The 25,524-nt window shown below is 42.2% G+C and overlaps 1 protein-coding gene and 1 long non-coding RNA gene across 2 annotated transcripts in view; one reads left to right on the forward strand and one right to left on the reverse strand.

The window, feature by feature from the left end:
* Positions 1–25,524, forward strand: part of LOC120315473 — a 30,309-nt gene that overhangs the window by 3,701 nt on the left and 1,084 nt on the right. The window contains exon 2 of the long non-coding RNA XR_005558700.1: positions 23,086–23,297. This is a non-coding gene — a long non-coding RNA (uncharacterized LOC120315473). The remainder of the gene's footprint in view (positions 1–23,085; positions 23,298–25,524) is intronic.
* The window catches only part of NSMCE2 (NSE2 (MMS21) homolog, SMC5-SMC6 complex SUMO ligase), a 251,358-nt gene continuing 240,528 nt past the window's right edge, over positions 14,695–25,524 (reverse strand). Inside the window, exon 7 of the mRNA XM_039359834.1 lies at positions 14,695–15,010. Within this exon, the coding sequence (XP_039215768.1) occupies positions 14,896–15,010 (115 nt within the window). The 3' untranslated portion in view covers positions 14,695–14,895. The remainder of the gene's footprint in view (positions 15,011–25,524) is intronic.

A 25,524-nucleotide genomic window follows, 5' to 3' on the forward strand; every position in this document is an offset into this window, starting at 1 on the left:
GTGGCTCCCAGCTTCCTCTGCCATGTGTGTGTGTGTGTGTGTGTGTGTGTGTGTGTGTGTGTAAAAGAGAGTGTACTCACAGTGTTCTCCGGGGAGCTGAAAAGCTTACTGGGCAGAGCTCCTCCCTTTGCTGCGTCTCTGCAGGAAGCAGGAAGGGCAGGAGAGAGCTACCTAGCCCAGCTAGGTTGACTCAGGAATTCTGGGAGTTGAAGTCCATGAGTCATAAAAGAGACGAGGTTGCCTACTCCTGAGCTTGTGGACAACAGCTTGAAGCTTGCCAGGTGAGCAGCAGATAGGAGAGGGGGGGGGGAGAAAGAGAGAGGGAGGGAGGGAGAGAGAGAGATAGAGAGAGAAAGGAAAGAGAGAGAGAGAAAGAAAGAGAGTGGGGGAAGAGGAGTGGCAGACCAAGGGCAGAGAGGGAGGGAGAGAGAGAGACAGAGAGAGAGAGAGAGACCCTTTTGACATCCAAAATGAAGATAACACTGCATATATCCTTTTTTTTACCTGTGTGTGTGTGTGTGTGTGTGTGTTTGTATACACACATACACACACACACACACACATATATATATATATATATATACATACATACATATACACACACACAAAAAAAAAAACACACACACACACACACAAACCTATAATAAAGGTAGAAAAGGATATATGCAGTGTTATCTTCATTTTAGATATCAAAAGGGTTTTGCGGCTCCCGGTGTTTTGTTTTTGGTGGGAAACGGGTCCAAGTGGCTCTTTGAGTGTTTTGGGTTGCCTACTCCTGAGCTAGTCAATTATGCTTTGGTTTTGTTATTTCTTCCATTGAATTGTGTCCAATTCTTGGAGACTGTCAGAATACGTTTTCTTGGAAAGATTTTGTCATTGCCTCCTTTCTAGGGCTGAGAAAGAATGACCGGCCCAATATCACCTATCTGGCTTTGTGCCTAAGGCACGGGGTAGGCAACCTTGGCTCTTTTATGACTCGTGGACTTCAACTCCCAGAATTCCTGAGCTAGCCATGCTGAGGGGAAAGGGAGAGGTTTCCATGCTGAGCCATGCTGGCTCAGGAATTTTGGGAGGTGAAATCCATGAGTCATAAAAAAGCCAAGGTTGCCCACCCCTGGCCTAAGGCAAGCCTAGAAGTCACTGTCTCTGAGTTTCTAGCATCTAGCTTGATATCTTAACCATTATGCCAAAGTGGCTCTCATGCTTTGTTTAGGAAACCAGAATTAAGGAAATGATGGCTTAATGTCTGATATTTATAGATGTAAAGTTTAAAACATTGTATCTATGTTTCTGGAAGCCTGTTCACATTCAAAAATGGATGTGCAATACAATAGCCAAGTCACCCCTACCATTCCTCTGAAGTTTTATTTGGCTTTAGGTCAGTGGTTCTCAACCTATGGGTCGCGACCCCATTTGGGGTCGAACAACCATTTCACGGGGGTCGCCAAACAATGCAGTCCGCCATTTTTTCCCCCTTTTCCTTAGCTGTGCTACTCCCTTTTATTCTATTGGCTTTGAAAGCCAATAGAATAGACTCTCTTGAATAGAGTCTAATTCTATTGGCTTTCAAAAGCCAATAGGAATTGTCCAGGCTGTCTCTGCCCTGTTGAGCTCGCCAAAAGTCTCATTCTGCAAACGGTGATGCACCAGTTGAGTAGTCCTCGACTTACGACCGGTTGGGGGTCGCGGCATTAAAAAGGTTGAGAACCACTGCTTTAAGTGATCCACTTCTCATGCTCTACTTGATATATACCAATTTTTAAGATAAATCCTCCAAAGAAGCCATACTATTCCCTTTCTCTGAACAAGCTGTGCTCTAAAGAATAGATGAACCATCCCAGACACAGTTGCTGGGTTAATGGAAGAGGCATATTCTCCATTATATAATTGTTGTCTGTTTGTTCAGCCAGTTTTGCTAATCTAAGAGGTAGGCAGATTGTGTCACATTTGGGGCATTATTTTATGGCTGCTCTTTGTTACAGGGCTGAAGGCTTTATCTTCTTTGACTTCACAACCACCCAATCAGTAATCCACAACTTCTATTAGTATTTTTATAGCAGTAATGATGCATTAGGAGGGGGAATAAAGGCACTCAAGTCAGCCTTATGCCCTATCCTTGGCCTGGAGGACCAAGGCATCAGTGCTTCTTGTTAGACAGGAAGCAGGCTATGCTGGCTGGGGAATTCTGGGAGTTGAAGTCCACACATCTTTTTTTTTTTATTGAAAATTTTTTATAAATTTTTACAGAGAAACAAAAAAAATAACAATACAACAACAGCATAAACAAGAAACTAAACAAAACAAAACAACCCTTCCCCTACCCCCCCCCCCAGAATACCCACTCCCTCCCCCCCCCCGGAGCTTCCCAGAGCAGAATATAGGCTTAGTTAAGAAAAATTAAAAAAGTTATATATATATATAAAAAAGAAAGAATATAACACTAAGATATATATATATATATATATATATATATATATATATATATATATATATATATATATATATATAAATAAAGGTTATGAAAAAGCTAAATGGTATTTTTTTATATCCAATTTAAATTGTATAAACTTTATCCATTTATCCCAAACAGCAAGAAATTTCTCTTGCAATTGTTCTTTTAAAAAAGCCGAAATCTTTGCCATTTCCGCCAAATAAGACACTTTAAGAAACCATTCCTGCAAAGTGGGCAAAGATTCCTTCTTCCAATATTGTGCTACTAACAGCCTTGCGGCTCTGATCAAATTTAACATCAATATAACCTCCTTTGTGTCACAATCCGTAACTATACCTAACAAAAATAATTGTGGAGTAAATTTTACCTTCCTTCTAAAAATTCTCTGAATATTCCACCATATCTTAATCCAAAAGGCTTTTATATTTCTGCACGACCACCAAATATGATAATAGGTGGCATCCAAACAACCACAAGTCCACACATCTTCAAGTTGCCAGGGCTGAGAAACACTGCACTAGACACTTATACATTCTTCAGTGTAATAGTTTTTGGATCCCAGCCAGAAGTGAGGCAGATGTTTATATAACACCACTCACTTACTAGCATGGCAAAACTGTTGGGCTTGAATGAGATAAGGGAAGGTCACATTTTGTGCCTGGGATGAGCATTGTCACTTGAACGTGCTCTGCCAATTTCCCTTCCCAACAGCATTAAACATATACTTTCGTATAAGGGCTATCATCAGGATTATTATGGGGTCAAAGACAAATGGCATGGAGTGTGTGAGCCACCAGCCAATTTGAAACCCAAAAAAAAGGAATAGCTTGAAGATTTCAAATGGTCCTTGAGGACAAATGGTCCTCAAGTTAAAATGTAGTTAGCTTGATCCTGGCTTATGCTACACTTGGGATGCAGTATTTCTGAATATGTTTGTGGCCAGGATGGTAATATTTTTTAAGGTAGAGCAGATCAGGGCCCACATTATATATTTTTAACATTTGTCTTGATATCCAAAGACTGCAGAGGACATGTTAACCCTTTGGAGATGGAGCCAGCATTTTCAGCTCTTATTCAAATTTACCTTGCCTAGTTCTCGGTAATTTTTTAAAAACAGAAATTGCAAAGTTGGGTTGCCAGAAAAATGGAGCTGGGGGCTGCACAAGAGAGTTGTTCATCTTTTAATGTATTGTGAGAACATGATTGAGTTGGCTCCTATGAGGGTCAGTTGGAAATTAGAAATCAAATGTAAATAAGTGTCCACCATGCACACAATACAACTGTATTGCTTTTATTTTGAAGGTGAGTGCTACTTTTTTTTCAATTTAGGTATATACCAGTATGTGGGTGTGTTATGTACCTACACAGTGTTGTGTTGGTCCTATTGGTTTGGCCCTCCACAACAATCCCAGTTTCTCATGTGGCACCTTGGGAAAATGAGTTGCCCACCTTGTTCTAAGCCAGTGGTTCTCAACCTTTTTAATGCCGCGACCCCCAACCGGTCGTAAGTCGAGGACTACTCAACCGGTCGTAAATCGAGGACTACTCAACTGGTGCAGCACCGTTTGCAGAATGGGACTTTTGGTGGGCTCAGCAGGGCAGAGACAGCCTGGACAATTCCTATTGGCTTTTGAAAGCCAATAGAATTAGACTCTATTCAAGAGAGTCTATTCTATTGGCTTTCAAAAGCCAATAGAATAAAAGGGAGTAGCACAGCTAAGGAAAAGGGGGGAAAAATGGTAGACTGCGTTGTTTGGCGACCCCCGTGAAATGGTCGTTCGACCCCAAATGGGGTCCCGACCCACAGGTTGAGAACCACTGTTCTAAGTACTCACATTTGTTCTTCTTTCTGTGGTACTAGAGCAGTTTTTCTCAACCTTAAGTTTAAGATGGGTGTACTTCAACTCCTAGAATTCCTCCTCAGGCTGGGGCATTCTGGAAGTTGAGGTCCACTCATCTTAGACTTGCCAAGATTGGGAAACACTGTAGTAAAGAAATAAAAGACAGCAAATGTTTCCATTGGAACATTTGTTCAATATGGAGGGTTGAGGTTAGATGTCCCTCTTTGAGGTGAAACTCCTTTGAGGAACAATCCCAATGATGCTTTTTCAAGAAGCTTCTTGAATGAGAAGCGAAACATCTTCAAGGGGAAAAAAACCAAAGAAAGTCCAGCTGTCTTTTGAAAAAGCATCTTTGGGACAACCATAACTTGGATGACTGAGAATCTCCATAGACATTTGAGGAACAGTCTTAGAAAAGTTCTCCAAGGGTTATAAGGTGACCATCTTAATCATCTTGACAATCAGATGGAACTTTAGTATTCCAAAGTGGTATATGTATGAATGTTAGTTAGTGGGATACACAGACAGGAAGTCCAACCAGGCTCATGCTTAAAGTGTGGATTTCTTGGGAGTCATCTGATCGGCCAGTGTGGGAATGAAATATTGAATGCTTTTCTTGGGTTCTTCTGCCAACTACAGGTAGTCGAGTTACGATGATTGAACCCAAAATTTCCATTGTTAAGCAAGGCAGTTAAGTAAATTGTGCCCCTTTTACAAGTTTTTGGGACACAGTGGTTAAGAGAAGTATGACGTTATTAAGCAAATCTGGTCAGCTGGGAAGATTGCAAATGTTGACGACATGATCCTGGGACAGTGCAACAGTCATAAATACCTGCGCCTACATTTGATCACAAGACCCTGGGGATGCTGCAACAGTCGTAAGTGTGAAAAACGGACATAAGTCACTTCTTTCAGGGCTTCAAATGTTCACTAAAGAAATGGTTGTAAGTCAAGGATTATCTGTAGAGCAATCTGTATTACACCAGCAGTCTGAGGCATTCACACCTAACTCGGTATGCCACCACCCACTCCAAGAGCCGAGAGTACAACTCACAGAAACCTCTGATTGATGGAAAGTTTGAGTATTTGAAAGGTATTAAGAGGCAAAAGATTGACTGAGAATATCCTGAAGTGTCAGTTCTGTACATTGAGGAACGTTTATGCACCGGGGTTGGGGGTGGATAGGAAACGCAGCATCCCGTCTTGAGTCAGCATCCATAAATGTCGAGATTCAATCACATGTATGGTCTGATGAGGACTGGTACGGGGGAGCAGCCAAGGAAACGGCATGCATTTTTCAACTTTCAGCAGCTCATTCTTTCGACTAGATGTTTTACAGAAAATCCCAATTCTCCTGTATTTTTTTTCCACACTGTCAAGAATCATTTCACAAACTTCACTGGAAGTAGGAGTGAGCTACTACAGAATGTATTTTGGTTTCCGCTGATGAGAGCGACAAGTTGCTTCATTGCTTGTGTGGTAGCACAGAACTGACAGCAACTAATAGGATGACTCACGGTGGGAAGAATTCTCTCTCTCTCTCTCTCTCTCTCTCTGTGTGTGTGTGTGTGTGTGGCAAAAGAGAGATGGAGGGAGAGAGATAAGCAAGCAAGAAGGAAGGAAGGAAGGAAGGAAGGAAGGAAGGAAGGAAGGAAGGAAGGAAGGAAGGAAGGAAGGAAGGAAGGAAAGATAGGAGGGAGGGAGGGTGGGAGGGTGGGAGGGAGGGAGGGAAGAGAAGGAAGGAAAGGGAAAGTGAGGGAGGGAGGGAGGAAAGAAGAAGGAAAAAGAGAGTAGAAAAGAGTGTAGACCCCCTCAGAGATCATTCTGCCATTTGTTTCAAGTTTTATGATGGATGTTGTTGTTCTTTTGGCCTTTAAAAACAGGGCTTATGATTCAATGAGAGTCATTAGAAGTTTTTGGTGTGCTGGACATGAAATGCTGGGAATGGGGAGGAAAAACATGTTTTCTTACATGTGTCACAATTGCAATATTATGATGTGGTGGGAAAAATGTGTTTTCATTGCCCATTTCTCCCAAGAAAAAAATTAGACTGTTAAGGGGAGGGTGGTAAAAATAATAATAGGGTAATGGGAGCTTTCCCCAGCTACGGAAATGGTTACCTCTGATATGGGAGTTTTCAGTAGTATGAATGTATTTCCACCAGCATATTACCGATGGGCTGCTGCTGATATAAAGCTACTTGGGTGTTCCAGCTGTTTTAAACCATTGCTGGCATTTTTCCCAAGGTGCTTAAAAGATAGGGCAAATGAGCGGGGTGTAGACTAGTGACAATTTCCGAAAAAGCCACCTTCTTCCAACAGGGAATGCTTCTGTGGCTAGTTCCGAGATGACTGTATGATGCTTGTGACGCCTACTATACCAAAATAACTTCAAAAGAATTAATTAGAAAGCAGACAGTGTCATCTTTATTTTTCAAGATTGTTTCTACCCCACAGTTCTGCGTAAGCACCGGAGGCATTTTGAAGAAATGGCTTCAGCACCTGTCCAAAGTATTTGTGGGAAAAAAAAAATTAAACCATTTTTTAAAATTAATTTTAATCCCCTCCACCCCCTGCATGTTGAAAAGCAATACATCAGTTTCAAAATTAATGTTTTGCTTCTACGAATGTCTCTCAACCTTGCATAGGTCCCATTGTTGTTCGGAGGGTGGCTGCAGGTTAAATTTTTCTTTATTGAGAAATGTGAACTGCTGGCTGGCTGGCTGGTGTGTGTGTGTGTGTGTGTGTGTGTGTGTGTAGAGGACTAGAGGAAGAAGGGTTGTTTTAGAAACTAGACCAGGGGTCTTCAAACTTGGCCCTTTTATGACTTGTGGACTTCAACTCCCAGAATTCCTCAGCCAGCGTGACAGAGTTATTCCCCGGTCTCTAAGCAAGTAACATGGACAGATCTGAACATTTTTCTTGTAACAGGAAAAGGTATCCAATAGGGCTCTTCTAGAACTTTCATTAAAACAAAAGGTAATACAGCCTGCATCTCTAAAGCTCTATGTCAGGGGTCTTCAAAGTTGGCTCTTTTATGACTTGTGGACTTCAACTCCCAGAATTCCTCAGCCTGGCACAGTGGCTGAGGAATTCTGCAAGTCTACAAGTCATAAAAGGGCCAAGTTTGAAGACCCCTGAACTAGACAATCAGATCAGTACGGCTAGTAAGCTGCTGCTTTGTGACTACGGTCGTCTCGACTTACAACCACTCATTTAGTGACTAATTGAAGTTACAATGGCACTGAAAAAGGGACTGATAAATAGTCCTCGCACTTATGTTCATCACAGCATCCAAACAATTGCATGATCAAAATTAGGGGGTTTGGCAACCAGCATGTTGCATTCCCCCCCCCTCCTGTGGGCTGAAGCATGAGTGTCCAGTGACAGGAAGTGGCTGCAGTACCCAGAGGGAATAGGACTGCTCCCATGGAGAATCAAGGGAGGCACCTCTGTTCTGGAGGCTGTAGGGCATTCATTATGTCTACAGTAATGGGGGGGGGGGAGAGATTTGTGCCAGCACAGCACAGGACCTCAGCCAAGGTCTCATGAAAACCCGTCTCCTGACTTCTCGTTGCTTTCAGATCTAAAACAACCTGAAAGCTTGCTTTGTTTTTGCTACAGGAAATTTGCAAATCAGAGAGTCAAACTTTTCACATTCCCATTCAACCTTGATTTTTTTTCCCTCCCTCCCTCCCTCAGTAGTTGGATCACACAAATGAAAACACTTGAGTCAGTCTATTTTGATCCCTTCTTTTTTCTTATCCAGGCAAATCTTATTCATATGTCAGGAACACCTCATGTTTTATGGGGAAATCTTTCCATTCAAAACCCCTATTTGCAGACATGTTTTTCCACCTCTTCTTAGATTTTCAGCTTTATGAGGACTAGAAGCTGGAATCAACAGAAATAATAACCAGGGAACCAGCACGACTGGGTTTTCACTAAGCCACGTTATGGTTGGCTTAGCATGTCGTGCGGACCTAGCCAGGGGGCCACATATTGCCCCTCCTCCAATCATCAGTACAATCTCCAATTACTGCCAAAGTATAATTGTGAAATATACATTTTGAAATATGGCCAAATGGAACATTTATTAAAGAAGTGTGGAGTAATTTTATGAATGGTATTTAAGTTCACTTAAAGAAAATGTACTTTTTGTCTGTGACCGACCTCTTTTTCTCCTACATCTGCTTATTGGAGGGAATACAGTCCCTCACCGCATCACTCAAATGTGCCCTTAAGCAATTTTATTACAGGTAGTCCTCTATGTACAATCATTCCCTTAGTAACCATTCCAAGTTACAATGGCACTGAAAAAAGTGACTTATGACTGGTTTTCACAGCATCCCCACAGTCACGTGATCAAAATTTGGATAGCTGCACTGTCATGGGGTCATGTTGCCATTTGTAACCTTCCCAGCCAGCTTCCAACAAGCAAAGTCATTGTGGGGAAGTCAGATTCTGTCAAGGTAATGATTTAAAAGCTAACCAGCTGATGTAATGTAAGATGTATGATTTAATGTTGGGAATGACTCAGCAGGGTCTATGTCCCTTTTAGAGCCAGCTGGGTCTGTGTCTCTTTAAGAGCCTTTGTATAAAATGAAAGCTCCACAGATGTGTTCTCTCTCTTTCATTTTCCTGCTGTAAGTGCTGTGTGTTGGAGCCTGCTGTATTAACACATGTATGTATATTGTTCCTGGTGTATGATATTGTAGATAGTGTAAGATAAACCACCATTTTATATAGACCATTGTTTACTGTGTTTACTCCTGGGTTAACTCGGCACAATAAGATTGTGCATGCTCTGACAAATTCATTTAATAACTGTATGCTTCACTTACCAACTGCAGGGGCTCGCTTAATCATGCTCGCAACAAGTCATAAAATGAGACAAAACTCACTTAACAATTGCCTTGCTTGGCCACGGAAATGTTGGACTCAACTGTGGCCGCAAGCTGAAGACCACTCTGCTTGTTTGAACAATGTTTTGAATCCTAGGTGGTAAAATGGGAGAACTACATGGATTCTCCAAGGCATAATTTTCATGTCTTTCATTTTAGAGACCCAATTAAGACGAAGGTCAGCAATTTCTAATTCCTAAGATATTCTTTTACAGCCCTGGAAATTATACCAGTGGTTGCAAACACCAAATAACGGGAGCGTGATTTTACTATTAAAGTAATTTACTTATGATGATTGATTATGATTTCTGGGAGATATGGGAGTTTAAGTGTAATTACAGGTAGTCCTTGACTTATGACCAATCACTTAGCAAAGTTACAACAAATTCCCCAAAAGCTATTTAAGACCCAATTCCAGAGCTCCAATGTCTGCAAACATCCCTATGGTCACACAACCGCATTTCAGCTCACTTTTATGCCGGTTGCAGCATTCTGCAATCACATGACTGTAATTTATGACTATTTTTTAACTACGTTCTGGCCTTTTCTGGCCTCAAAATGCCAATAGGAATCCTCGGATTCGTTTAACAACTGTAGCATTCACTTAACAACCATCACAGAAAAAAAGTCATAAAATCATGTCCGATCATGTGAGTGCTTCCGGGCTCCATTACAGTCATAAGTCAAGGACTACCTGCAACTACTCAACAGCCACATAGGAACTAGATAGATGGTTGGATGGATGTCTTAAGTGACGTTCAAGAGTTTCAGTAGCAATCACGAGGAACTAAACATCTCCAAGAGCACATAATTGGAAGTCAAACTTCTTTTGAATTTTTGGGCAACTAAATTCGCAACACAACACAAAATGTTGCTGGATCCGATTTGGGTCAGTCACCAGGACCAGAGGTTTTCCAAGCTTTTGGACTTGTGTTGGAGTCCATCTTCAAGGAACTTCTCTGTAGGCTACAGAGAAGTTCCCTGAAGATGGGTTCCAGCATGAGTCCAAAAACTCAGAAGACTAAACCTCTACTACAGTGACTGACCCAGCTACAATATGATCCTGGGATATGTATATTTGCCTTCATGTGTGAGAACACAAAATGGCTTGAATTCGCCCACCCACTGGCCTTGGCTTCTTGCTTCTAAGTTCAGGTTTCATAACTTTTTCAGATGTTGTTTAACCAAAAGCAAGGATGAAGGAAAGGTAAGATAATTATGTGGCAATAGTTTCTGTCCAGTGTCCAGGTCACTGATGAAGTAACCTTGATTGTCTTCTCTTAAATGCAATGCTTTTGCTGGCATTCTTCCAGCAGCCTTCCCATTTGTATTCTTGTTTATGTTCAAGAGAAGCAAAAAAGATGCTTCTAGACGAAGTTCAAAGTGGAAGAAGTGGGGCTAAACCCAACTTCAATTTCTTTCTCTGCTCCGTTTCCTAAAACTAGCTCGTCTGTTGTTGTTACTTTATGATGTATGATAAAGGATTACTTGAATTTTTTTCCTACCTCCGTGATCCTTTTTTCCCTTGGTGATGATCCGGTTCACAATATATACAAATCATGACTTGTTCATCCATGATTAACTAAATCAGCTGGAAGTAGTAAGTTTTGATTAAAACCCTAAGCCATAACCCAAGGTTTGTAAACAGCAATGACAGAATTCATACAGAGGCATGAATTCTCTGAGCTTGGTTGTTTTCTTGCAGACATTTCATTACCCAACTAGGTAACATCATCAGTGCTAGAGGGAGTGGAATTTGCTGGCTCTTTATGTACAGTTGGCTTGCCTTGTCAGTGTTGGTGGGTCTTCATGGTTCCTTAATTAGGCTGTTGGTTACTGTTTGATTGTTTGTACTGCTACTTCCTTGACTGAGGTATTGTTTACTCTTGATTGTTGGTCTAGTATTAATCTTGGTGTTAATCTTTGATTATATGAGTATGGATTGTTGGTGAGGAGGTGTTTGATTTTTTGGTTTCATTTTTACCTTTTTGATTGTCCTTTTTGAATGGTATGTAGAAATTGTTTACCTTGATGTACCTGTTGATGGCTGATTTGTCTCAATTCATACAACATGGTAAATCAAAATCAAACCATGTGTTGTGTCTTTGTGTGATGTGCGAACCTAGACACACACCTCAGTTCACACAATATATTACATTTTGAAGCCACCCGGTTTGCAAAACAGAGTAAGACACAAAAACCCAACTAATGTGAAAGTTAATCAAGCTTAGATAATGCAGCCACAAATTCTGTAAATGATCTGGATAAGCAAGTTGTTCAAATGTAGACACATTGCCTTTAGAGATAGTTGCCTTATATCAGTTTAAGGATAGATCCACGTAACTCAGTCCTGCTTGTGTGAGAAGAATATTACTCCGTTCTTATCACTGTAAATTATTCATGGAAAGCCAGTGCAATAATTACATTCCCCATATAAGATAACTAGCCAGATACGAGCCCAAATTTCCCCCTCCTCCCATTTGAGTATGTTTTGTATGAGTATATTACACACAGAGCTTGGCTCTATTGAAACGATCACTGAAACAAGGATACAATCCCTAATTCTAACTTGTTTCCAAGATCAACTGGAGAATTTCAGAAAGAAGAATAGGTCACCTTCAAACTTTAAGGCCACTGTTTCCTCTTCTCTTACTGTGTATTGATTTCAAAAGATTCTTGTGGTCAGCAACATCACTACTCTACAGAAAAGCTGACTAAATTCTTCAGACCTTGTGTAAAGATCTCAGTCTACCATATCTATGCTTTGAGAGCAGCCAGTCTGGTCTGGTGGTTAAGGCTTCAGGCTAGAAATTGGGAAATTGAATTCTAGTTCCACCTTAGATGCAAAGCCAGCTGGGTAACCTAGGGTCAGTCGCTTTTCTCAGTCCTAGAAATGAGGCAATAGAAAACCACTTTTCAAAAACTTTTCCAAGAAAATTGCAGGGATTTGTCCAGGCACTCTCTGAGAAGTAGATACGATTGAACAATATATATATATATATATATATATATGAAGTTTTTAGACAGATGTCTAATTGATTACACCTTGACATTTTTAGATGTCTAATTGATTACACCTTGACATTTTTAACTGCTATACTGCAGTTTTACTTTTTACAATCTCTTTGCCTTGCAGCCCCCAACTAGGGGCGTTAAGCAGGCTCAAGTCGCAACTGCGAAACATTACAAATCCAAATTTCTTTTTCTGACAAAGAATTAAATTGGGAGACTAAGATGGCCATTTCGAGCTCATTCTGCTCTCTTCAGTTAGCCACACCCTTTATGGGATTCGAACCTGGGCAGTTTACATACTAGGCAGTGATTTAACCACCAAGCCACAGAGGGAGGAGAGCCTGTGGCTTGGTGGTTAAATCACATACATACATACACACACACACATACATACACACACACATACAGTGTATATACATACACATCCCCCCCCTGAAATAATGTATATGCTGCTCAGAAAGCTGGTCCATAACTCTGTATTCAATAGTAATTCTTTGGAGGAGCCCATGTCTTATACAGAAGCAATCAAAAACACGTCAGCCTTCCTTTCTCCCAGTCTCATCACCTTGATTCTTAATCTCACATCACTCAAGCATCAGAAGAATTTGTACTATTAAACGTTCTCATTTCCATTCTTGCTACTTTCTTCACCTTTTACCCAAAAAACTGGAATAGGCTGAACATCTTGATCCAACCAGCATGTCCACTGCTGATGAATTCTTCTACCATAGCGGGAAGAATGTGTATCTCTGCAGACTCGTAAAGCTAACTGAGGTTGTGAGCCTATGAATCTACTTCTGTGTAAGACATTGTACAGGAGAGGACAAGTCCACTTGGGTCGAGACTCCAGCTTGATCTCTTGACAGGCTAGAAGTTTAGAGTAGTGGCTCCTGAAAACTTGTTTCTAGGTAGACATGTATTGCCATAGCCAGCTTCCTTGAACAACTTCCCCCCAACTGTGGCTGTCTCATCAGGTTTATCAGAATGAGAAACCAGACTGGGAGATTTAGCTGCTCTCTTCTTGGAAGAATGCATCAAGTATTTATTTGCCTTAATGCTACTAACATTCCTTCGCTAAATTTTCCCTTTTCACTACCTGTTAACACCCTTCTACCTCCACTCAGGTGGTAGCCATGCATTCCTTACTTCATGCATCATACTAAGTCATAATACGGTTAGTCTAAGCTTAGGGCCACTATGTAAATACAGCCGTGGTGTTTTAGAAATCACCTAATAGGACTTAGCTCAGTAGCATGAATCCAATTTACTGCATCTAAATCAATATATTTATTTTACTTATTAGATTTGTATCCTGCCTTTATTGCTTTGGGGGGGGGGAATGCGATGGCTCAGTGGTTAAAGATGCTGAGCTTGTCAAATGGAAACCTGACAGTCTAGGTTTGAGACCTAAGCACCATGCCATGGGGTGAGCTCCTGTCCCTTGCTGCAGCTCCTGCCTATCTTGCAGTTCGAAAGCATGCAAATGTGTCACGCTGCTAACATTGGATGTTTTTGCTTTGACAACATATAGAGATGCAGCCTTTTTCTTTTTTATGCTTTACTCTTAGAATTAAATGATACTGGGGGAGGAGGAGGAATGTGATGGGAGTTAGACATAACAATATTGTAATAGTGTGTGAATTCAGGGCTTTTGAGATAAGAGATGATAAGAAATGGCCGGTTTAGAACAGGAGGGAAAGCCTGCATTTCAAGCTAATTTGAGAATGTGATTTATGACTGTTAATTAGAGGAGAGAATTGTGTTTTGATACTATGTGCTCAGGGGAGGGGAATCCAGATTTTGGTTTCGTTTATTTATGTAAGTGCCGATGCTATGCTGCTCGAATAAAGATTCCTTAAGGTAAACAATGCCTCAAAGTTCTTTGAAGAGTTTCATCTGTCAGAACCATGACAGTGAGTAGATAAATAGGTACCACTTCGGTGGGAAGGTAACAGCGTTCCATGTGCCTCAGTGTATAGTCATGCTGGCCACATGATCACGGACATGTCTTCGGTTAATGCTGGCTCCCTCGGCTAAGAAACGGAGATGAGCACCATTTCCTAGAGTTGGATATAACAGGACTGGGGAAAACTGCACCTTTACCTTTTCTTACTTAATAAGTAACTCAAGGCAGTGAACATATCTAATAATCCTTCCTTCTAGTTGCCCTTCAATAACAACTCCGCGAGGTGGATTGGACTGAGAGAAAGTGATACGTTACCATCACATATCCAAAAATGCAAATGACGCTGGTTGCCACATGGGAAAAAGCATCTACCAGAAATTGATGATTTAAGATTTACAGTACACTTCGTAATATGAAACCCAGAGGAAATTCTGCAGTCCTTCCTCCTTTGCCAAATGAAGGGGCTGAAGATGGCCTTCATAGTTTTATTTACAAAATGCAAGAGCTGAATACTGTTTTTTTTAATATATATATATATATATATATATATATATATATATATATATATATATATATATATATATATATATATACACATAAAGGTAAACAAAGCAAGGCATTTTACACTTGGCAGCTTCCAAGAAAATGCTTTTAGCAACAGGTCAGACCTTCAACTTTGCCTGCTATTGAAACACTTGTAGCAACAATCTCTTACACAACCAGCTGAAAATTAGAAACCCGAACTCTTTGTTGTATCAACTGCTGGAGCAAGGGGTTCTCTCTACTGTGTTGGCTGGTTCTGTTTATTCCAAATGTCAATCGTTCTTTTAAGGACTTCATCAAACACCAGGTCTGCTTTCTTGACTTCCCTGTTGTTGCAGCCAACTTGGGGGCAGCTGTAAAGAAGGAGAAACAATCTGAGTTAAAATACACATTCAAATTAGCAAAACAGAATTTCTCACTTTATCTTTCAGTCCAATGGGGCTGTTCTGATTAGCTTCCTCAGTGGGAAAACAATCCTCAGCGGAAGTGCTATTTTATCCATGTTTCTAACCTAGAAACAAGACACTAGCTTTAAAATTAGCTCCATTTAGTTAATGCCTGCCTGCCAATGGAAATGCCTGATACTAGCAATGGACACAAGGCTAATGCAAAGGGCTACTTTCATTCATCTTACCCACATGCTGAGATCTGTTTTGATATTGCATTGGTTTAATAATTGAGCAGAGAGCATACATTGGCTATGGTGGCTCAATTCTGAAACAGCCTTGGAATAGAGTTGCATCTTCCCTTCCTTTGATTCTTCAAAGCCTCTCTTTGGTTACCTTGGATTCAGGTGCAAAAGGCAGAATCTCCCCCAGACGTTTGAACTGTGACAGCCATCAATTCCTGCTGGCTCAGGAATTCTGGGAGTTGAAGTCCAAGAGTCATAAAAGAGCCAAGGTTGCCTACCCCTGTACTAGACTGTGGAAACTAGACTTCTATGCAGTCTCTGTTCTTTCCCTGTTATGTTGTCTTCAGGTGAGCAGTAATAGGTAAGCAAGAATTTCTGATTTCCAGATGTCTAAAAAGCATAACAGTTAAAAAAATATCCCCTCCAGTTAACTACTGGTATAGTGATGAAAAAGCAAGCTGGAAGGGGCTGGATCAGTGGTGGGATTCAGCCAGCTCGCACCGGTTCAGTAGAACCGGTAGCTAAATTTTGCTGAGTTCGGAGAACCGGCTTAATGCATAGTGCTTCTGGTAGTCCAATCTAGGTCTCGGAGGCCTGGAGGAGGCCTTCCAGGCCTAGAATGGCCCACTGGAAGTGCACGGATGCCACTTCCGGAAGTCTGTTCTAGGCCTGGGAGGCCTGGAGGAGGCCTCCCAGGCCTAGAATGGCCCACTGGAAGTGCACGGATGCCACTTCCGGAAGTCCGTTCTAGGCCTCGGAGGCCCAGGCCTGCATCCAATAAGAGAACTGGTTGCTCAGGTATTTGAATCCCACCAGTGGGCTGGATCTTGGAGCAAATATCTTGAGAACCTGTTCCTAGAGGGTTTTTGTTTTTCTGTGATGTGTTTCTCTCCACCTCCGTAAAAGATCTTAAGATTCTGATAAAAACAAAACCAATTCCTCTAGCCTGCAATTGGAGTGCCTTTATACAGGTAGTCCTCGACTTACAACAGTTCATTTAGTGACCGTTCAAAGTTACAACGGCACTGACAAATGTGACATATGACTGTTTTTCACACTTACCCCCATTGCAACATTCCCATGGTCCCATGATCAAAATTCAAATGCTTAGCAACTGGGTCATATTTATGACGGTTGCAGTGTCCTGGGGTCATGTGATCAGATTTTGTGACCTTCTGACAAGCAAAGTCAATGGGGAAGCCAGAGTCATTTAACAACCATGTTACTGACTTAACAACTGCAGTGATTCACTTAACAATTGTTGCAAGAAAGATCGTAAAATGGGGCAAAACTCACTTAACAAATGTCTCACTTAGCAACATAAATGTTGAGCTCAATTGTGGTCGTAATGAGGGCTACCTATATACAGTTGCCTGATATCTTATTTTCAAGAAAGTATGTCCATAAAAGTAGTTTATAAATATATGCAACTAGGGAATGAATCATCCAATCTGGTGCAGAATGCAGATTGGTTATAGTGCTTTGGATTACAGTGAGAATAATCTGAAGGTGTAAAATTCAAGAGTTCTGTAAGATAAAACTGAATCTGCCTTGCAGGTTATGATCTCAGCTCCATGCTCAGAGTTGGTGTATTCTTTGAAGTGTTTTGGCACATATTGCATTCACAAAAAAAACACAAATTAAGATAATTTCTTGGCTGACAACCTTCCCTATTTACTTAATTTTATATAAATGTAGTTCAGTTTGAAGGGGCATTTTTTAAAAAGCCAGGAACAATGAATAAACGCAAAGAAAATAACAGGCCATATGCTGAATTTTGGAAGGGATTTTTCTAAGATTTAATGCTAACCTTCCGTGGTAGCTAAATCAGCTCTGCTTGGGGAGTGAGAATGCTGAAGGTAATTATATAAACAGGTGAAAATGGATAGCCTTGGGAGGAATGAGTTTCTGAGATTTAGGAACATTTCTCCTTGTAGATCAATCTTAAGCAAGACACAATTTGCCTGTGGTGGTAATAATGGATAATAGCATTATAGACTGTAGAGTCTGCATATTGTTTGATACCTTCAAAGAACTGCAGATGAGAACTTCTAGATTCTTATCCTCTGAGAGGTTTGAAGAGACAGGGGAAGACAGGTGAAAAGACAGCTTCCCTGGGTGACACAGAAAAACTACAGAAAGCCAAATAGTATGAAAAATAGAAGAGGGTTCCACACCCATTTGCAGTATTCCGGTGACCTTGAGGCAGACATGTCAAACACAAGGCCCAGGGGCCGGATGCGGCCCGCAAAATGATTTCATGTAGCCCACGAAGTCATCCTGGAAACAGTGAGGGAATGGCCCCCTCTGCCTTGGCCCTGGTCCAGGCTGGCTGGGAGCCAATGTACAATTTTGCAGTGGCCATCTATGCTGAAAGGCATTCAGTCTTAGCTCCACAAGGCTGTCTAGAAACAGCAAGGAACCAGACCCTGCCATGTTGGCCTTGCCTCCTGGGTGCATGCTGGGGAGGTGTCACCCTTTGTGAGGAATGAAGAAATGGACCATGCCTTGGCATTTGCCCTGGTCCCACCCCCTTCTGCCAGAGATCCTCAGATCTGTCCCACTCCTGCCTAGGCCCCCACATGCACCCTTGACGCGAACGATGTAGAGCTGGCCATGCCCACCCAGTAGGCCACACCCACTCCATCCATGCCCACCCAGTAGGCCACACCCACTCCATCCATGCCCACCCAGTAGGCCACACCCACTCCATCCATGCCCACCCAGTAGGCCGCACTCACCCTGGCCACACCCACCCGCCCCCCCCCGAGGGCAACCCCAATGCTGATGCAGCCCTCAATGAAATTGAGTTTGACACCCCTGCTTTCAGCCCTTAAGATAATACCTGGGATGGCAAAAAGAGTTTTACGGTAAGTTTTCCTACTATTGCCAAAAACATAGTTTCATTCCGATAGCTCTTCTTGTTGGCTCTTCTCATTCCTAAAATGTTCCCAAACCTCTCATCTTCATGATTCTTATCTAATGCTATTCTGTTCCTGCCTTAACAAAAGTTTGAAAGATATACACACATAACCACAGTGTATTGCACTTGCAAGCTCTAGGTCAGGGGTAGGCAACCTTGGCGCTTTTATGACTCGTGGACTTCAACTCCCAGAATTCCTGAGCCAGCATAAGTCATAAGTGTGAAAAATAGTCATATGTCACTTTTTTCAGTGCTTGCTGTTGTAACTTTGAATGGTCGCTAAATGAACTGTTGTAAGTCAGGGACTACCTATATATACTGTAAAGGCACTCCAATTGCAGGCTAGGGCACAGGTCGGCAACCTGCGGCTCCGGAGCCGCATGCGGCTCTTTGAGCCTTCCCTTGTGGCTCCCAGCCTCCTCTGCCTTTGCAGAGAGAGACAGAGACAGAGAGAGGCAATTGCGCTTCCCTGCTTCTCTGTGTGTGTGTGTGTGTGTGTGTGTGTGTGTGTTGTGTGTGTGTGTGTGTGTGTGTGTGTGTGTGTATGTGTAAAAGAGAGTGCACTCACATTGTTCTCCGAGGAGCTGAAAAGCTTTCTGGGCGGAGCTCCTCCCTTTGCTGCGTCTCTGCAGGAAGCAGGAAGGGCAGGAGAGAGCTAGCTAGCCCAGCTAGGCTGACTCAGGAATTCTGGGAGTTGAAGTCCATGAGTCATAAAAGAGACGAGGTTGCCTACCCTTGAGATTGTTGGAGAACAACTTGAAGCTTGCCAGGTGAGCAGCAGATGGGGGGGGGGAGAAAGAGAGAGAGGGAGGGAGGGCGAGAGAGAAAAGAGAGAGAAAGAAAGAGAGTGGGGGAAGAGGAGTGGCACACCAAGGGCAGAGAGGGAGGGAGGGAGAGAGACAGAGAGAGAGAGACCCTTTTGACATCTAAAATGAAGATAACACTGCATATATCCTTTTTTTACCTGTGTGTGTATGTAATTTTATTCTCTTAAAGCATTCTCTCGGTGATCATTGTTTTAATAGTATGGATATTCCCAAGAGTCATATTTTTACTTTTATTTTTAACGTGTGTGTGTATGTGTGTGTGTGTACACACACACACACATACACAAACATTCTCTCTCTCTCTCTCTCTCTCTCACACACACACACACACACACACACCTATAATAAAGATAAAAAAGGATATATGCAGTGTTATCTTCATTTTAGATATCAAAAGGGTTTTGCGGCTCCCGGTGTTTTGTTTTTGGTGGGAAACGGGTTCAAGTGGCTCTTTGAGTGTTTTGGGTTGCCTACCCCTGGGCTAGGGGAATTGCTTTTGCTTTTATCAGAATCTTAATTTCCTTTACAGAGATGGAGAGAAACTTCTAGCAACATACCCAAGGCCAGGAGTTTTCATCAGGGCTGGGATCCTCACAGGTTTTCAGAGATATTTGCTCCAAGATCCAGCCCCCTTCCAGCTTATTTTTTCATCAGTATAATTAACTGGAAGGCGTATCTTAAAAATGATAGATAGATAGATAGATAGATAGATAGATAGATAGATAGAGGAGAGAGAGGGGGGAGGGGCAAGACAGACACAGACATGATGTTACGTGATTGCTTACCAATGGCAATCCTGGTTGCCAACATAATCCCAGAATTACACAAGCTATTAGGGGGAAAAGGTAAGAGTTCTGGGTAAGGTGAGAGCTGATGGCAGAAAGCAGGTAGGCAGAGGGGTACTATGAGCAGGCCTGAACAGGCAGGTGGAAGAGGTACTACAGAGTACAAGATCCCTGAGGTCTTTTATTCTGTGGGGCTCCTCAGGAGAACAAAAGGAGCATCTTATAAGAGCAACTTGAGGCCTTCCCCATTGACTTTGCTTGTGAAAAGCTGGCACGGAAGTTTGCGATCACATGACTGTAGCTCGCTGCAATGTCCAATCACGGGCTGGGCGCATGGGTGCCTAGATCACGATCACGCGACGACTGTGGAGATGCTGCGAAGGTATCCCCACTTGTGTACCAGTTGTTAATTTCCCTTACACAGTGCCACTGCAATTTGAACAGGTTTTATTTATTTTATTTATGAGACTTATATACCGCTTTTAAGTGCAAGCACTCTCTAAGCGGTGTACACCAGTAAGCAATGTATATATATATATATATATTTACATTGCCCCCAACAATCTGGGTCCTCATTTTACCTACCCCGGAAGGATGGAAGGCTGAGTCAACCTTGAGCCGGTGAGATTTGAACCGCTGACCTGCTGAACACAGTCAGCTAAAGTGGCCTGCAGTACTGCACTCTAACTGCTGCGCCACCTCGGCTCATTTACCACAGGTTGCTGAACAAATGGTGGTAAATGAAGGATTACCTGTATTTGGCTTTCAGCCCATTTCTCACAGAAGAGGCAGAACAGTGATGGGCTGGAAATTGCATTTCAAATTAGATCTGCCTTGAAATGGAAGGACACGTCAAAGGGAAGGAGGAAGAGACGATAATGACAATAATAACAATTGTATATAGCCTGCTCAAACAGGTCACAAAACTTGGAATACTGCATCCAGCTTTGATCACCATGATATAAAAAAGAGATATTAAGACTCTAGAAAGAGTGCCAAGAAGAGCAACAAAGATGATTAGGAGACTGGAGGCTAAAACATATGAAGAATTGTTGCAGGACTTGGGTATGTCTAGTTTAACGAAGAGAAGGACTACAGGTGAGATGATAGCAGTGTTCCAATATCTAAGGGGCTGCCACAAAGAAGAGAGGGGTCAACCTCTTCTCCAAGGCACCTGAAGGCAGGTCAAGAAGCAATGGATGGAACGTAATCAAGAAGAGAAACAACCTAGAACTAAGGAGAAATTTCCTGACAGAACAACTTGTGGAACAATTTGCCTCTAGAGCAGTGGTTCTCAACCTTTCTAATGCCGCGACCCCATAATACAGTTCCCCATGTTGTGGTGACCCCCAACCACTTATACATCCCCGGGTGCCAGGGGCATGGCCAAAGAAAAGGGGGGAAAAATGGCAAACAGCCTTGTTTGGCGACCCCCGTGAAATAGTCGTTCGACCCCAAATGGGGTCCCGACCCACAGGTTGAGAACCACTGCTCTAGAGGTTTGTGGATGCCCCATCACTGGAGGTTTTTAAGACGAGATTGGACAACCATTTGTCTGAAAATGGTATAGGGTTTCCTGACTGAGCAGGGGGTTGGACTAGAAGACCTCCAAGGTCTCTTCCAACTCTGTTATTCTGTTAAATCAGTTGCTGCAAAATCAATACAAAGTGCAAGGAAGCAAGGATCTTCCTCTCCTTCCCCATAAAAAGTGGATATTAATGCCCTCTGCTACACGTTCCCTGCCCTTTTTCAAACCGCTTCTGCTTCAGATATGATTACTGTAAGCCCTTTTAATAAAACCTGTTTTAAAACCTGGGCCCAATTCGCAACCTCTGCAGCACAGGGGCCCAGGAGCGGAGAGACGGACTCAGCCTCAGCCACTCTGAGGCCCTTCTCTCCACAGGGAGCCCCAGATCCCGTCTGGGAAGGCGTTTGCCCCAGACCGACAAAGGCAGTTCTCCGGTGCTGTGTCTCCAGCATGGTGCATTTGCCTTGGGCAAACCACAAAGTCTCACAGTTTGGGGTTTGTTTCTCCCAATCTACAAAGAGGTGAAGATAATTATTATTTATCTGGCACATGTTTTTGCCCAGATTAATTAATTCTGTTAAATTGCCTAGAAAGCCTCCAGTCAAAAAGGAGCTGTATGACACAGGCGGGTTGGTACTTCTGTTGCTCAGCAATTATTCTCGGCTCCCAGAACAGTAACAGGGAGGGGGATGTTTTATTTATTTATTTTATTTATCACATTTTTATAGCATCCATCACACACATGGTGAGTCTGGGCAGCATACAGCAATTTGTTGGGAGCGGGTCACCGAAGGTGGACTTGAAAGGAACCATTGGTTTAAACACAAAGATTTAATCCACAGAAAATTTACTACTGGCAACATTTCGTATTGAATATATCCACAAGCATTTAAACTTTGCTGAGAATTATCTAGGAAACCAGCTTCATAATGTGAAAGGATGCTTTGCCAATTCTCTATCGAGAGCAGGGGTCTTCAAACTTGGCCCTTTTATGACTTGTGGACTTCAACTCCCAGAATTCCTCAGCCAGCGTGCCTGACTGAGGAATTCTGGGAGTTGAAGTCCACAAGTCATAACAGGGCCAAATTTGAAGACCCCTGAACTAGAGCAATGTTTCACAAACTTGGCAATTTTAAGATGTGTGGACTTCAATTCCCAGAATTCTCTAGCCAGCACAACTGGCTGGGGAATTCTGGGAGTTGAAGTCCACTCTTCTTAAAATTGCTAAGGTTCAGAAACACTGAACTATGGTAAGAAAGAAATTTGGAAGATTCTCCACTCCAAAATGTAGTCATCTATTTATTGAGCTGCCGAAAAATGGAATCCATTTATCCCAAACACAGAATAGTGCCAAGTGCTGAGATGACATTAATTTAAGACTTTAATTCTGCTCTAACTCCACAATCCAAGTTGAAGTCCACACATCTTAAAATTGCCGAGTTTGAGAAACACTGAGAATGTGCAGGTTGCCCAAGGCTGGTGCAGCAGAACACCCATTAATCATGGACTCACTGAGATGACGCCAACATATTACTTTCTATGTTACTGGAAATTTGAAAAACAAGCTATTTTCTTTCTGACACATGTTCAGTGGACCTCAAACAGCAAAATGGTACAACAGAACTCCAAGTTAGTAAAATGTATTGGCCACTCTTGATTGGGCTGAGATGACATATTACATTAGATCATCATCTAGTTTTGATTGACCATCTCTGTTAAATCTCTGTTTTGTAGACCCTGGTTATGACATGGAGCAATGTATGAACCCAGCCAACTATGGTCTAAGCAACCAGACAACGTCCTCCGTGAATTCAGACAACAGCTCAGATGCTCTTGTGCATTCTGAAATTAAGAATTGTGAAAGGAATCAATTGAAGGAGAAAAAGAGTGTTCTGGTAGAGTGTGGGATAAGGTCTGGAGTCTGTTGAGAAGAAATTAAAAACAAGGTCAGTGCTGATAAGTTTTCCTGCTGCTTACAGATCTAAATATCCAGCTTGGATATTGTTAAATGTTATTTTTCCTAGAAATTTAGATACAACAGAAGCCAGCTCAGCAAGAACAATTTTTTCTTATAGTTCAGCTTTTTACTGCCATTTACAAGACTGGCCCTCAATTCAAATAGTGTAAAATGAAAAAGGATAATGCAAATACAAATTCAAAAAGATGGTTGTTTGCTACGTCCTGAACCATGGGGTAGCATAATTTAGGAACCAATTGCTGGGGAACCACAGTGGAGGAAGACTATTGCTTCCATATCTTCTCGGAAGCTTCTGGTTAACGTATAAACTGACACTAGAAGGTTGGACAAGACAGGCTAATGGTTTGATCCAGGAGAGCTCTTTTTATGCTCTTAGGTTGCCAAAGGCAATCCAGCAAACTAGTCAGAACAGAGCCTGTTATAACTCTCTAGTACAAATATTTCATCTGGATCCTTGCTTGACTCATCTTAATATTGTACCTGGTGTTAATTATACCTTGAGAGAGAAATTACATACTGCAGCACCTGCCACGGACAGGCAGGTGGGTGAAGGAATGAATGGCGACAACCGTAACCTTCCCAGGTACCAAATAATATTGCCACTTACCTTAGCTAAGATAAGGGAATCCATACTTTGGAATGGAAAGCAAAATTAGAAAAAAATATGGCATGCTTCTGCATTAAATTCCTCACTCCTGTTCCAAATTGGTTTCTTTTTATGGCTAACACTATATCCCCAGGACTAATACTTCAAAGAGTGGTTTCTTTCTCCAACTAACATACAGTAATTAGCATTTGATTATTTATACTACTGTTATCAGACATCCAAGAGAGGTAAGCACATAAGAAAGCTGCTTTTTCCATTCTAGTTCCTCTAGTTATGTCAGATTACTGTTCCTATTAGCAACTGTGGTAGCTGGGGATAATTAAGAGATGCAACCCAGAGTTCCCACTGAAGGCCCCAAACCACCAAGCTCAAATTAGGCTATTTTGGATACAATGTGCGAAGACAATTTTTGGAAAAAAGGGAAGGAGAAGGAAAGAGAAGAGGACAAAGAGTAGGAAGCAAGATGGATTCGGTTAAAGTGGCGATGGGTGCAGCATTGGAAGACTTGAAAATTAGCTCAGAGACAGATTACCCTGAAGGTCTACCGGTATAGTTGCTAGGAGGCAATGTGACGGCACCTAATAATCAATCCAGCACATCTGTTAGGGCTGGAGAAGAGCCTATTAAAAGCACTAGGACAGAGGTCCCCAACCCCCGGTCCATGGACCAGTATTGGGCCGTGGCATGCCATCAACCAGTCCGCACGAGCAAGCAAAGCGCCATCCGTGGGATGCAGGCAGCACACAAAACCACGCACTCTCGGGTCCATGGAAAAACCCTTCTCCACGGAACCGGTCCCTGGTACCCAAACTAGGAGGCACAGGAACGCTCGATAGGTAATCCTCGACTTACAAACACAATTAGACCAAAAATAAGAGCCACGGCGCAGTGGTTAGGATGCAGTATTGCAGGTTGACTCTGATCACTGCCGGCTCAAAGTTAACTCTGCCTTCCATCCTTCCGAGGTCGGTAAAATGAGGACCCCGGTTTTGGGGGGCAATATGCTGACTCTATAAATAGCTTAGAGAGGGCTGAAAAGCACTATGAAGTGGCATATAAGTCTAAGTGCTATTGCTATTTCTGTTGTGAAGCGAGACAGTTGTTAAGTGAGCATTTTAAGATCTTTCTTGCCACAGTTGTTAAGCAAATCACTGCAGTTGTTAAATTAGTAACACACTTTTTAAGTGAATCTGGCTTCCCCATTGACTTTGCTCGTTAGAAGATAGCAAAAAGTGATCACATGACACTACGACGCTGCAAACGTCATCAGTGAGTCAGTGGTCAAGCAGCTGAAATGTTGATCATGTGACCACAGAGCTGCTGCAATGGTTGTAAGTGTGAAAAGCACTTTTTTCAGTGCCGTTGTAGCTAAACAAAGTTGTTGTAAGTTGCGGATTACCTATATTCCATAACAGTGACCTACATGTTACGGACGTGTTATCAAATGCATCCTTCAATTGCCACCCTGCACAATATTTTTTAGGAGAAAATGGAATGGTGAAAACTACCCATATCTTATTATGAGATAGTAAAATACACATCCGGTTTTGGGCAGGCTTCCAAGCCAGAATTTTGTCAAGTCACACAA

This window comes from Crotalus tigris, unplaced genomic scaffold, assembly GCF_016545835.1.
Source record: "Crotalus tigris isolate CLP2741 ecotype Arizona unplaced genomic scaffold, ASM1654583v1 scf7180000019137.2069052, whole genome shotgun sequence".
Classification (NCBI taxonomy): domain Eukaryota; kingdom Metazoa; phylum Chordata; class Lepidosauria; order Squamata; family Viperidae; genus Crotalus; species Crotalus tigris.